The 14,832-nt window shown below is 41.4% G+C and overlaps 1 protein-coding gene across 1 annotated transcript in view; it reads right to left on the bottom strand.

Moving 5' to 3' along the window:
- TAX1BP1 (Tax1 binding protein 1) overlaps positions 1-14,832 on the bottom strand; it is a 147,971-nt gene that overhangs the window by 42,618 nt on the left and 90,521 nt on the right. The window contains exons 7-12 of the mRNA XM_088461454.1: positions 13,110-13,200; positions 10,009-10,194; positions 7,193-7,438; positions 6,206-6,355; positions 3,216-3,297; positions 389-504 (exon numbers count right to left, since the gene is read on the bottom strand). Of these exons, the coding sequence (XP_088317580.1) occupies positions 389-504; positions 3,216-3,297; positions 6,206-6,355; positions 7,193-7,438; positions 10,009-10,194; positions 13,110-13,200 (871 nt within the window). The remainder of the gene's footprint in view (positions 1-388; positions 505-3,215; positions 3,298-6,205; positions 6,356-7,192; positions 7,439-10,008; positions 10,195-13,109; positions 13,201-14,832) is intronic.

Raw genomic sequence — 14,832 nt, forward strand, 5'->3', positions numbered from 1 at the left:
CATAACAATTATTTGAATTACACTTGATCTAGCTGTATGGATAATCAGATGGGTCAATAATACTGATTGGTATGTGTATGCGTAATTCATCAGTGAGCAGAGGAGGTCACATGACAAAACCCTTGGCTGTTCCCGTTCAGACTTTTTCTCTGTTATAAGTCAGAGTGGGGCGCAGAGCTGGGGAGCTGCCCGTTGCTGACCACTGCACTAGACAGACTGAGCATAGACACACACTGCGCTCAATGAGACCACTGCAAGTTATTGTGTCATATGACCTGTAATAATAGCTGTAACTGTCCTATAGACATCCATTAGCTAAAGAGAAGACTCCGCTAAAAGTTGTAAATGCTGGAATCACAAGCTGTACACCTTATGTTTAGACACCTACCGCTATCATTTGTTTGCACTTCCGATATTTCTCAGTTTTCTCTGCTATTTCCTTGCTCATGTCTGCCACTTGTTCTTTTATGGCAAAGTCAGGTAAGTCTGAACAATAGGGACTCACTGTAAAGAAAACAATGAGGACGTTACAAAGAGATATTTATATTTATCATTATTTTAGACAAAGATGAACCTATTTGTATTTGCAGTTAACAAATGCATGCTGGGTGTGGTATAAGTTTTATTAATCATTATTATTGTGGATTTGTGAGGCGCCACAGAGCTCTGCAGCTATGGACAATGAGTAAAATAGGACATACATATGCAGAGACATACATAATAAATTCAGGCATGAAAAAAACTGGTACGGAGGGCCCAGCTTATGAGAGATTACATTCTTATTGGCAAAAAGCACAGCGAGGCTAACAGCAGAGATTGGGATGGTTGTAAAGGTACATTAGTGTGGGTAGTATAGGTGGGAGTAGGGTAGGTGTAAGGGTGCATTAGTGTGGGTAGTATAGGTGGGAGTAGGGAAGGTGTGATAGTACATTAGTGTGGGAGTAGGGTAGGTGTGAGGGTGCATTAGTGTAGGTAGTACAGGTGGGAGTAGGGTAGGTATGAGGGTGCATTAGTGTGGGTAGTATAGGTGGGAGTAGGGAAGGTGTAAGGGTGCATTAGTGTGGGTAGTATAGGTGGGAGTAGGGAAGGTGTAAGGGTGCATTAGTGTGGGTAGTATAGGTGGGAGTAGGGAAGGTGTAAGGGTAGTATAGGTGGGAGTAGGGAAGGTGTAAGGGTGCATTAGTGTGGGTAGTATAGGTGGGAGTAGGGAAGGTGTGAGGGTGCATTAGAGTGGGTAGTATAGGTGGGAGTAGGATAGGTGTGAGGGTGCATTAGTGTGGGTAGTATAGGTGGGAGTAGGGTAGGTGTGAGGGTGCATTAGTGTGGGTAGTATAGGTGGGAGTAGGGTAGGCGTAAGGGTGCATTAGTGTGGGTAGTATAGGTGGGAGTAGGGAAGGTGTAAGGGTGCATTAGTGTGGGTAGTATAGGTGGGAGTAGGGAAGGTGTAAGGGTAGTATAGGTGGGAGTAGGGAAGGTGTAAGGGTGCATTAGTGTGGGTAGTATAGGTGGGAGTAGGGAAGGTGTGAGGGTGCATTAGAGTGGGTAGTATAGGTGGGAGTAGGATAGGTGTGAGGGTGCATTAGTGTGGGTAGTATAGGTGGGAGTAGGGTAGGTGTGAGGGTGCATCAGTGTGGGTAGTATAGGTGGGAGTAGGGTAGGCGTAAGGGTGCATTAGTGTGGGTAGTATAGGTGGGAGTAGGGTAGGTGTAAGGGTGCATTAGTGTGGGTAGTATAGGTGGGAGTAGGGTAGGTGTAAGGGTGCATTAGTGTGGGTAGTATAGGTGGGAGTAGGGTAGGTGTGAGGGTGCATTAGTGTGGGTAGTATAGGTGGGAGTAGGGTAGGTGTAAGGGTGCATTAGTGTGGGTAGAATAGGTGGGAGTAGGGTAGGTGTGAGGGTGCATTAGTGTAGGTAGTATAGGTGGGATTAGGGAAGGTGTGAGGGTGCATTAGTGTGGGTAGTATAGGTGGGAGTAGGGTAGGTGTGAGGGTGGGTAGTATAGGTGGGAGTAGGGAAGGTGTGACGGTGCAATAGTGTGGGTAGCATTGGTAGGAGTAGGGAAGGTGTGAGGGTGCATTAGTGTGGGTAGTATAGGTGGGAGTAGGGTAGGTGTGAGGGTGCATTAGTGATGGTAGTATAGGTAGGAGTAGGATAGGTGTGAGGGTAGTATAGGTGGGAGTAGGGTAGGCGTAAGGGTGCATTAGAGTGGGTAGTATAGGTGGGAGAAGGTAGGTGTAAGGGTGCATTAGTGTGGGTAGTATAGGTGGGAGTGCAGTAGGTGTGAGGGTGCATTAGAGTGGGTAGTATAGGTGGGAGTAGGTTAGTTGTGAGGGTGCATTTGTGTAGGTAGTATAGGTGGGAGTAGAATAGGGGTGAGGTGCAGTAGCATAGGTGAGAGCAGGGTATGTGTAAGTAGGACAGGTGTGAGGGTGCATTAGAGGGGGTAGTACAGGTTGAGGTCAGGTAAGTTGTAATAAAGAGATGGGTTTTCATTTGAATGCTGCGGGCCAGTCCCTAGAATGGCAGTGAAAGTGAGAGGCAGCTACCAGAGTTACTGCAGGTCAAACAGGACTTGAGGAAGAGTATTTCAAGATAAGGTTTGAGATGAAAGGAGAATGTGGTGTTATTGGGGGCATTGTATGTAAGGGTGAGGAATTTGAATTGGATTCTGGAGGACATGGGGAGCCAATATAGAGATTTGCAAAGTGGTGCAGCAGATGTGGAGCAGTTTTGGTGCAACATTAAAATGGGCTGAAGCAGGTACAGATGGTGGAGGGGAATGGCAGATAGGAGGTTGAGGTATAGGTATCACTTACAGGGTGTACATGTATTTTTCAATATATGGGTGTTCACATTTCTATTATTTAAGTAAAAAAAAAAAATAATAGTGTATGTAAAAGAACAGCTTAGTTGCTACTGTTTACTGCAATTGTACCCATCACCAAGCATGGAAACAAAGGTTTACATCCATATGCTGCTAACTATCTGCTACTTTGCTGTACAGTGTTCCAAATAATAAGAAAAATGTAAGTCTCCTACACACAGAGAATGAAAAATGTTCCCAGTTAAATACTTAAAACAAACCATGCTATTACATATAATATCATTATACTTTGCCAAGTGTTAGCTCTTCTAGTGTTAGGCAGCACATAAACTAAACTCTAGGTCAGAAAGTGTCTGTGTATGGGCTCATTCAGTTACTAGTAGGGCACTTACCAGGGGGAGAAATGCTTGAAACAGCTGCTGTCTCGGAACTCACATATAGGTCTGCTGCCTTCAGCTGGCTTTCTGCTGATTTCTGATTTAATAGCAAAAAAAAAAAAAAAAAAAGATAAAATAAAATAAACCACCACCAATGTCTAAATGCAAATTGAGATATGAGGCAGGATACAGAGGGGAGTAGAACAGAACAGCCCTTGTATAAACACTACTTGTTGTGCAGATTTTCTGATGAGCCAATCCTGTGAATAATCATCCCTTTGCGATATTCATATACTGTATATGTATGAACCATAGTAATAAGTCACTGGTATAATCCATGACCATACAAAGCCTAAGAGGATGCGGGATGCTGGAACTAGAAGGATCCCTCTCATATACTTCTATGTCATTATTGTTTGTATCTTATTCCATAAAACAGAGTTTTGATAAAAGAAAATAACCTGATCAGCATCTTCTATGTCTTTGTACGAAATCCTGTTTCAGTTGATCACTCGATTGATACATACCAGCTGTTATTCCCTGCCTAGATGTAGTTTGTTTAGTAATAACATTAACATATGCTCAGGAATCGTGTTAACGCTCTATAGAGCGTATTTGACCCTGAATTAGGATCGGTGACTCCCTTTTCCAAAATGAGTGGGTCACTTTGATGCTCATCTCCCCGTCCAATAACCTGATGAAACAGTCAGCAGTTGCGGAGGCTGCTAATGATGCAATGGTGGGTGGGGGGGCATTTGCTAAAGAAGAAAATGGTGTGTGTGTTGGTGGGGGGGTGAGTGGCTGCAGTAAAAGAGGAAAATGGGTATAGGTTACTAAAGAAGCAAACAGAGAGTCTGCTGCCATCATATGTTATGTTCTGTTAACTAAAGTTGAAACGCGCTGGAAGTATATAGAGGGAGCCTGCAGCACAGATACGGCAAGATGGCTGTTTCGTCTATCAGTGAGACCCGAGCCTGTTGTATGGCGTAACTCTTGACACTAGTCGCCATTTAAACATCTATTATCTGGTACAGGCATATGAGATCTTTATTCACTCCTTATCTGTAGTCATACTAATCTTGTTTTATTATAATAAATTACTTTTATTAGTATTTATTAATACAATGAAAACCCCATTTTTGTGTTAATAAATAAATATTCATGCACCATTAGTGCCCACTCTTTTTCTAATTCACCTTTCACCTCCACAACCCATGATGTGACACTGATTGAGGGGCATCTGAGGAGGGGAACGAGAGCGGTGTGCATTATGGTGTGCCTGCGTATGAAAAAGGGAGCGCCAGCAGGTGCATACAAGTTGTGCCTAGGGTAATGCACTATTGTGGGCTCTTTCCTCTTCATTTATAAGCAGCTATATAAATTCTGATACTGGAGAGGAGGAAGGATCGACGGGGACTCATATGTCTTTGAAGTGTTACTGATAAAAGAATTAGTCCTGTGAGTACAATACCTAAGGGATCTCTCGAACAACTTGGCAGATGATGAACTATTTCACCCTTGGAAGATTAGGAGACATGAATCATATTGGATACATTTAGAAAGCACCAATTATTACAATTATTCCAAAGGGATTGTTATGTACATAAGCGGTTTGAAATAGTCTGTTTTCCAGTCTTTTGTGATAACAACCTTTGATTTGTACTTGGGTGAATAAGGACTGTCATTTACATTGATTGATAATATGTTGCAGTAACTATATAGAATTATTGTTAGCAATTGTTGTTACCCTGGGGAGATTGTTTATGAGAGGCTTTCCATTAAGTCTATGTTGCTTTATAAGCCTTATAAGTTTGTTTGATATTGTTTAATCCAATTCCTGGGCTTTATACCACAAACGCCAAAGTATTAAAGGAAAACACCACGGACCTGATTAAAAGGTGTATACTAATGCGTCCGCTCTTACGTCTGTTGCCGGAATCACAGCTAGTGCTAGTTGCTGATTTCCCCTGATGTAATAGCCTGTGTATGAATGAGCAAGCCCGGAAATGCACACTTTCAGCACCTCTGCATGCTGGAAATTTACCTATACGCCACCTCGAAACCTGCACTAGCACGTGCAAATTCTCAGGCTGAACATGGCCTCTGTGTAAGTGGCAGTGCGTCTGAGATCGCAGCCGCTTTCACTGACACGCCCGCGACACCCCCACAACTTTTTTTCACTTAAGACCACCTCCCAGTCGCCGCCCAGGTACGCCCATCACTTTGCAGCTCGATTTCTGAGACCATCTGAGCTGATCACTGTGATGGTACATTCAGGGGATACTTAATACTTGCGGGTGTTTTCGGCGAATATCCTGAAAATATTATTTGATAAATAGGTACCTATTTGTGTAGAGTATATGCCTATTAATTCCATTCTATAATCATTTGGCTACTAGTGGTATCAATATATAGTTCAGATATAATTTTATCTCAAATTGTTCAAACTGGTGCCAAGAAATGCAAATAAGGTTCTCCGGAAAAACGGATCATTGTGTATTTAACGGAGCGCTAACAATGACTTGTAGATTTAATGTTTGTGCTACTTTTTTGAAAACTAAATCATACTCAAACCAAGTAATCGAGCACTGCTGATCTCAGTAACCAAATCATTATGTCCCGGTTTCTTGGGTTGTACTAAATACATGGAGGTGGGCAATGATTGATGATGATAAAGTGTCTTTGTTTTTGTTTGAGTTATAGAGTGTTTTTTGCTTCCGGAAGATCTGGAGGCAAGGTAGATAAATGCGGTGGGCAGGGCTGAATAACACGTCAAACAGCAAAAATTGTGCGAAGCACTCACTTGGATCAATATAAAAAAATATGATAAAAGGTGTTACTATGCCTTTCAGAGCTACAATAAAATAACAGCAACCAGAGGGTTACATGAGTATAAGTGCAAAAACAGCTGAACACCAAGAGACCCCTTAGCCATGATGTAATATGCCAAACATACATTTTATTTTCTCAGCTCTTTTTAGCTACTACTAATAGAGCATACTTACAAGCTGGTCTGTGAGTTTTACTACTTGCTTCTGAAGCTTCTGACATTCTTTAAATTTTTCTTTATAGTGGTCAGCTGCCATTTGTAGTCTCAACTTCAGGTCCTCAACCTCCTTCCGAAGGTCTTGCTCCACTCTACTGTTCTGTGCATCCTAAACATAGTGATAAGTAAACTCTGCGTTGAAATGAAAACTGTTGTTTACAAACCCTTTCAGTCATTAATTACTACAAGATATTAGAAATGTTTGAGCCTATAATTCAGTGCAATGTACAGACAAAAGGTCGCCAATGTTTCCAGATCAAACTGGTTCTAGTGACATTTAAGGCCCATACATAATTCTAACATTGCATTCTTCAATATCTATAGAAAAATAATTAATGAACCCACAATGGGACATTTACAAAGTACAAGTAGAAAGAGGATAATACCATACACAGCTTGAACACTTATCCCAATTTTTTTACTTTTTAAGCAACAAATATTTGGAAACATACTCTAAACACAGGCACTATACCACTGTAAGAATATCCCGACAGTAGTGACAATAATTAAGTACATCTCATTAGAGGGTAGATGTACCAAGCCTTGGAGATAAAGTGGAGAGAAATAAAGTACCAACCATTCAGCTCCTGTCATTTTTCAAACCAAGCCTGTAACATGGCAGTTAGCAGCTGATTGTTTGGTACTTTCTCTCTCTCCACAGCTTTGTACATCTCCCCCTATATCAGTTAAGGCAACATATTCCTAAAGCTCACTGCATTAGTCATACAGAGTGATAAGGTCTGCCTTGGGGACAGATCAGGACAGGACCTCATGTATGGGGACAATCACAGATGGGAAATAACTTATGTAATTCCATCATGAACATTAACATTCTAGATTATTTATTGGGACATGTATTAATGCATGGGCGCAAGTATAGGAGGAATAAGATGGCTATTTAAACCAACCCTCAAAAAGACCTTTATAACTCTATTCATTAACTTACCTTGCTTTTTATATCGGTAGCAGAGGAGGTTTGTGGATCTCTCAGGCTGAGTTCAGCCAAAGCAGTGTTTAGCTGCTTCTTCACATAGTCCGTCTCAAGGCGAGATGTATGGAGGTCAGCCATGGTCTTATCACGTACAGTCACTGCATCACTAAGTTCTTTTGACATAAAGGAAACTTCTTGTCTGCTGGACTGGTGGTCATCCTCAATCTTGCGAAGCTGTTGTTTTAAAAACCCAATGTCCTCCTGTAGAGTACCGAAAGCTTAAGCCAGAAATCCTGGGCCATGGAAGTTTACCATACAGTAAAGGAAATTCCATATTTTATGGTACAGCAAGTGAAACAGAGCGATTACCTGACCCAGGAGATGTGGTGGGGACTCGTAACCTAATACATGCATGGGCCCAACTTTAGGCCATAACTGCTCCTAAATTCTACAGACAGTGCCGTATTGGTCTCTAACCACAGCATAAATTTGTTTTATTTTGCATACTGGATGCATTTTGCACCATCTGTTCACATTCACTTGGCCTAGTGACTTATAATTTATTAAGAAGGAGGAGAAACCTCATAACACAAAAATAAACAAACAAAAAATAAGAAATGTAAATAACTAGATGGACCTATAATTCAGTTTTTTCTCTGCATATATTTAGTTTTATATAGTATCTTTTGCTTTAGTTATGGACAAAGACACAGCTACTGCTCTTGATGTCCTGTAAGCAAGTTTTAGGGGTCGTGTTGTAGGCTGGGAGCTGCAGCACTCTCCTAAATGTGTGTGTTCAGCGTTTGGGAAGCTGTGAGCTGTGGCGCTCTCCTGAATGAACGTGTCCCAGTGTTAGGGAAACTGTTAGCTGTGGCGCTCTTCTAAATGAGTGTGTATCCAATGTTAGAGAAGCTGTGATGCTCACCTGAATTGGAGTGTCCCCAGTGTTAGGGAAGCTGTGAGCTGCAGTGCTCTCTTGAATGAGAATATGTCTGTTGTTAGGGAAGTTGCAAGCTCTGGTACTCTCCTAAATGAGAGTGTGACCCCCCAATGTTGGGAAGCTGTGGCGCACTTCTAAATGATTGTGTCTGTTGTTAGGGAAGTTGCAAGCTCTAGTTAACTTCTAAATGAGAGAGTCACCCCCCAGTGTTAGGTAAACTGTGAGCTGTGGCGCTCTCTTGAATGAGAGTGTCCCCCCGTGCTAGGGAAGCTGTGAGCTGCAGCGCTCTCTTGAATGAGTGTATGTCCGTTGTTAGGGAAGTTGCAAACTGTGGTACTCTCCTAAATGAGAGAGTGCCCCCCTCCCCCACCAGTGTTAGAGAAGCTATGAGCTGTGGCACTCTCCTGAATGAGAGTGTGCCCCCCTGTGTTAGGCAGGCTGAGGAGCTCTTCTAAATGAGAGCGTGTCTGTTAGGGAAGTTGCAAGTTCTGGTACTCTCCAGAATTAGTGTGTCCCCCGTTTTAGGGAAGCTGTGACTCTTCCTGAATGATAGTGTCCCTCGTGGTGTTAGGAAAACTGTGAGCTGTGGAGCTTTCCTGAATGAGAGTATGTCCATTGTTTGGGAAGTTGCAATCTCTGGTACTCTCCTGAATAAGTGTGTTCCTGGTGTTAGGGAATCTTTGAGCTGTGGTGCTCTCCTCAATGAGAGTGCCCCCGTGTTAGGGAAGCTGTGAAGCTCTCCTGAATGAATGTGTCCCCGGTGTTAGGGAAGCCGTGAGCTGTGGTGCGCTCCTGAATGAATGTGTCCCCTGTGTTAGGGAAACTGTGAGCTGTGGTGCTCTCCTGAATGATAGTATGTCCGATGTTAGGGAAGTTGCAAGCTCTGGTACTCTCCTAAATAAGTGTGTTCCTGGTGTTAGGGAATCTGTGAGCTGTGGTGCTCTCCTCAATGAGAGTGCCCCCGTGTTAGGGAAGCTGTGAGCTGTGGAGCTCTCCTGAATGAATGTGTCCCCGGTGTTAGGGAAGCCGTGAGCTGTGGTGCGCTCCTGAATGAATGTGTCCCCTGTGTTAGGGAAACTGTGAGCTGTGGCGCTCTCCTGATAGTATGTCCGATGTTAGGAAAGTTGCAAGCTCTGGTACTCTCCTGAATGTGTGTGTGTCTGGTGTTAGGGGAGCTAAGGCTACCTATCGCTTTGCAATTAGTGACTTGACAGGGGCTTGTGTGAAAACTAAACATTAACCCTTGTCTGACAAAGCCACGCTGGCTTATGCTGAAATATTCAAAAATACAAGAATATTAATAAGAGCTGGGACTGCGGTTTAAAATATTCAGTATCACTTTCCACTAGTTGTAGAACTGTCCTACGTAATTACTATCTTCAACAAGGAGAGAGGATATCAAGTCGAAACTCCATGCTTGTTATAGAGCAGACATTTCAGTTTACCCACTGAAGTGCTCCGAAATACCACTAACTATATGCTTGTTATTATTATGGTCTTGCTATACACCTCCCAACATAGGCCAATGGCAATAGGAGAGGGGTGCACGGCTGCAGCAGATGAGGGTGGAACCACGTCATAGGGGACATACCCGGAATCAGTGTTTATTCACATAAATGCACAATTTTTATGTTGTTTTTATGGAAACAGCTCTCAACCTACTACAAATCAGGATCCACACCTTGATCGAGAGACAGTCCCCTGAAATCAGGACAGTTGGGTGGTATGCTGCTATTCCTTTAAAAAAAACAACTATTTGGAAGTTATGGTCCTTTTAAAAAAAAAAAAAAAAAAAATAGAAAAAGGAGGAGAGGGGGAACAAAATAGGGCATCACATTTACTTTGACAACAGACGCGGAGAAAAGCTTGTCACACGATCAGCACTTCTCACCTTCTCAGAGGCGTTCTGCAGCAGTTCCTTACACAGCTTCTCTTTGTCAGCCAGGCTCAGCTTTATTTTGCCAAGTTCCTCCTTGTAGTGTGTAATTAGGTTTTCTTTACTTGCATCTAAACTTTTTAATGTTTGAATCTCAGTAAGCAGCTTTGTGTTTCCTATTTCAGTATTTTTCAGGTGACCCTATGAAAACGTTAAAAATATATTAAAATGATCCTGCATATTACAAGGTATCACATGAAGTACATTTAAACTGCTAAACCTACCTTTGACACTAAATTCAATTTAGTTTCAAAATATAATATTTATCCTTACCACAAGTCATACATTAATTCTTCCATCCCCTTTACTTATTATCTATATGGTATACATAGAGGAAGTACAAATAATGCTTAATTGTATGTAAAGCAGCAATCCTACAGGTAATTTTTCCTAGGCAGAATAATACGGCTGCTAATCACACACAAACACAGGGCTAATTCAGAGCTGCATGCACTGACCATATTCACGTAGCTGAGCAATTGTTAGTTACTGCACATGCGCATAGATCCCTAGGAACACCTAGGGCACGTGTTACACAGTGTGTACACACAAAGGGGCTGTGCCATTGGGTCGCAGGGTATCAGAAATGTCTTGGAAAAGTGCTGGGTGGTGACTGTGATGGAAATTGTACGTCTTGTGGGCGTACTATGGGAGTGTCACTGAAGTGTTTCCGTACACAGAGGGTCAAGTGTTCACTTTGGAGGCCATACTCAAATTGAAAATCTGCACCTGCCATAGAGCTGGTCCAAGTTTCGATGGTGTGACTGATAGTGATGTCTAAAGACGCACCAGGCTGTGTTACAGCAACTAAAGACGTTCAAAGTGGGCGTCTCAGTACTTGTACATTCATACGCAGGGATGCACACCAAGGAAGGACTTTGTGACTTTATGCAAATGCAGCAACAAACAGGCGACCGCCAAAACGAGCAGCAGCATCTGCGTCCACCTCCGAATCATGGCCACAGCTTCACACTGCTCAGCATACTATATAGAGAAGGAGGGGAGGGCTTACTGCACAGAGCATATTGAACTCATATTGGCACTCCAAAGCTGCTTTGGTCACTACACTTTGAGCCATGTGACTGCAGTTGCTCTAGCAGTCACATGAAACTGTGCAAACCATTCAGAATTATAAATCAGTAATAGCAGCCTGAAGAAACAAACCAAGTACAAATGGTAATTATTTAGAATCTTCTTATAGGCTGCCACAGTTACTAATATTTCATTATTTAAAAAAAAAACAAAAAACATTTTTTCCTGTTTTGCAGGTATAAAAAAAAAAATGATATCTCACTCGTCCATGTATAACTAACAGCTTTTTATACTGTATTGCCAAGGGTCGCATTCAAAACTAATTCAACTGTTAAATGAGAGAGGACCACAAAATGTGACCCTACCATCTGCATGTCAGCAGAAATTGAAATTAGAGCAGTTATTCCATTCAGTTTTGGTGAGTCTGTGCCCACTCTAGCCTCAGCTTTCTGATCTTAGCTAATGGGAGTGGAACGCGGTGTGGTCTTCTGCTGCAACAGCCCATCCACTTCAAGGTTCAATGTGCTGTGAGCGTTTAGAAATACTGTTCTGTATACCACTGTGGTAACTGGTAACGCTTCAACCAGTCTGGCCTTTTTCTCCTCTGACCTCTCTCATTAACAAGGCATTTGTACCCCCAGAACTGCCTCACACAATGTTTTTTTTATGAACTCTGTGGGGTATATTTACTAAGGTGCAGGTTTTTAGAAGTGGTTTTGTTGCCCATAGCAACCAATCAGATTCTACTTAACATTTATCTAGCACCTTCTAGAAGGTAATAGCTAGAATCTGATTGGTTGCTATGGGCAACAAAACCACTTCTAAAAACCCGCACCTTAGTAAATATACCCCTGTATCTCTAAACACTGTTGTACATGAAAATTCAAAAAGATAAGAGGTTTCTAATACTCATTAATATAATTATGCTACTGTGACTTCACACTTGTAAAAAGCAAACCACCCCATCTGACACCCAAGAAATATTGCAGGATCAAAGTCACAAAGACCACATTTCTGAACAACTTAACCTCTTGACCATGCATGTAATTGCAGCCACATGCTTTTAGTATTTGCATTAATGAGCATGTGTACCTAATAAAGAAATGGCATCTGAGTATTATATATATATATATATATATATATATATATATATATATATATATATACATACACACACACACACACACACACACATATATACATACATACATACATACACGCACAAACTTTATATTTTAAATCACCTATTTGTCTAAAGTTGGGTACAAACCATAATGGTGTGACCCAGCAATGCTGCAAGCGAAGTATTGATACATCACACATGCCGTACACACTGTACGTTCAGCCGCACAATTGGCGCAGTGTATCGTTACATGCTGCATGTAACCTATCTGATGTGCAGGACAGCAGATGGGATAATGAAATGAACGACGGATCGATATATCGTATGACACATTGTATAGTGTGTACCCAGCTTAACTATTCTGTTCCAATATAGAAAAAAATCTTGAAAAACATCAGTAAAAAACATATGAATAGATCTGTCAGCTTTGATTAGATTCTCTAGTGCCTATTTCAGTTTTATTTTGACCCAATTAGCTAGCTGTAAATGTGTTTTATTTCAACTGACTGCTGATGTTTAATCACTATGTGAATGTCTAATTCCTCAAATGCTGAGGGATCTAAATTCCATTGCTGGGTTGACTGCAGGCAAAATTGTGCTACCATCTATATATATTGGCTGTTACTAAATAGCCCGTTACGCAGATGAGGACCTTTGCCTTGGTGGGTGCAGTAGATAGATGCACATAACACCTGATCATTTGGCATTCTTAAGATAGAATTCCCAGAACACATTCTTACAACTTCTAGAAACTCAGCAACTATGCAATGGCCTTAATATACCCATCAGATGTGCTTACACACGGTGCATGACTGTGCCCTGCAAATGTCAATCACAGACAGACAACATAACATATAGTATTAACAGTAGTATCTATAAGATCATATACACTTTTTTTTACCTTATATAGTTCCTTTTCATCCTTCTCATTTTTTAAAAGAAACTCCAGTTGATTTTTTTCCAGTGTGATTTTCTTAAGTTTGTCTTTCAGGCTAGAAAAAAAAAAGAAACACAGATTATAGGTTTTATATATGATAAAACTGTAAAATTATATGTGGATTTCTCAACTGCACTACACAGAGGAAGCCTATCACATCACTAGGAAGTAGTGACATCAATGGAGCTTATGTTTCTGCAATAGATCTACAACATAGGAATAATGTAAAATAACAGAGGAATAATGTAAGTGATAAACATCTGATCATGAAAAGACATTTATATAAACATGGCTGGTAAAACAAATCAGGCACAAGTAGCATGGGACATGGATTTTGAAAGTATATTTATGGCAGTACTTGCATGTTTATATACTATGCGATACTATAATAGGGCTGATAGACAGTTGATTTCTAATAAAAAACTCTGCAACACATTAAAATAGGAAAACAAGAGCTAAAAACTTTCCCTTTCCAGGCTTACGTAAAGCTGCGCAATAAGGGGTATTGAAAGCCAGGCATAAATGCAGCAGGACTTGTGGTTCAGCCTGTCTGCACAATAGGGCTCATACACCTAAGCGACCAGCATAAGATCAGATGAATGATACGTTTTCCCTACGATTCTCCCGGAGCTCCCTGGCAGTCCCTACAGCATGTTTGTTGTTTTTCTAGCACAGGATCAGTGGTAAGATCGATCCTTTGTCTCACAGGCTCATCAGGGGCTCATCAGGGAAACAGTCATTGAAATGACTTGAAATGCCACACGATGGATCGCATGAACAAAATAAACGGCACGATGCTCATACGGATACAAAGGGCAAGATGTGCTGCACATATGATCAGAAGGCACGAGTGTACCAACAGCGGGAGCGCGCATCGGATCGTAAGTTACTAAAAAAAAAAACACAATTTTCACAAGATCCACCTTATGATTGCTTGAAAATCATGTAATCGTCCACAAATCGTGTAGGTGTATGGGGGCTATAAGACTTGCACATGCTGTATAAGCTTATGGTAAAATTGTGCATTTTTTAAAAAGACTGCATGAAATATAACATTCCATATATCTATATAAAAAGTCTAAATGAAGAGAAATACAGATGTGTCCTCAGACATCTATCCTCGCGACTTGCCTGGTGTGAGTGAGCCGCCAGGTCCTGTGCTACTCTGCTGGTGTTGGGATTTTTTTTGTTGTTGCAAGAAATGCATCTAAAAAGGCCCCCATACATCAGCAATCAGAAAACCACAATTGAACAATCTGAAGATTTGTTGCCCGATTTTAGGATTTCCCAATCTAGCAATCTGCACCCATACATTACAGATCTTTTTCAGTGATTTGCAGATCATTTTCAGCAAACACAGATCTGCCAATCTTGAAAGGCCCATCATTTTACTAGTAACGGTCTGCAAATCTGCTGATCACCTCCATACACTAGCAATCTACAGCCCCAATCCATCTATGAAATCCAACATGTTGGACAATCTGATATAACAATTCCAATCACTTTTTGGTTGCAATCTGCGGTCTGTGAAGCCCATACATTGCAGATGTTTATACACAATCATCTGCAAATTGCAGAATTGCCCCAATAGACTACTGATGTATGGGGGCCTTTAGTCACAGTGTGGACCGTGCTGATTAATTTGATATGTGACACTTGTATATCTGTGTGCACCCGAGGCTGTATA

Source organism: Taudactylus pleione, unplaced genomic scaffold, assembly GCF_031769625.1.
Source record: "Taudactylus pleione unplaced genomic scaffold, aTauple2 ptg001052l, whole genome shotgun sequence".
NCBI lineage: Eukaryota > Metazoa > Chordata > Amphibia > Anura > Myobatrachidae > Taudactylus > Taudactylus pleione.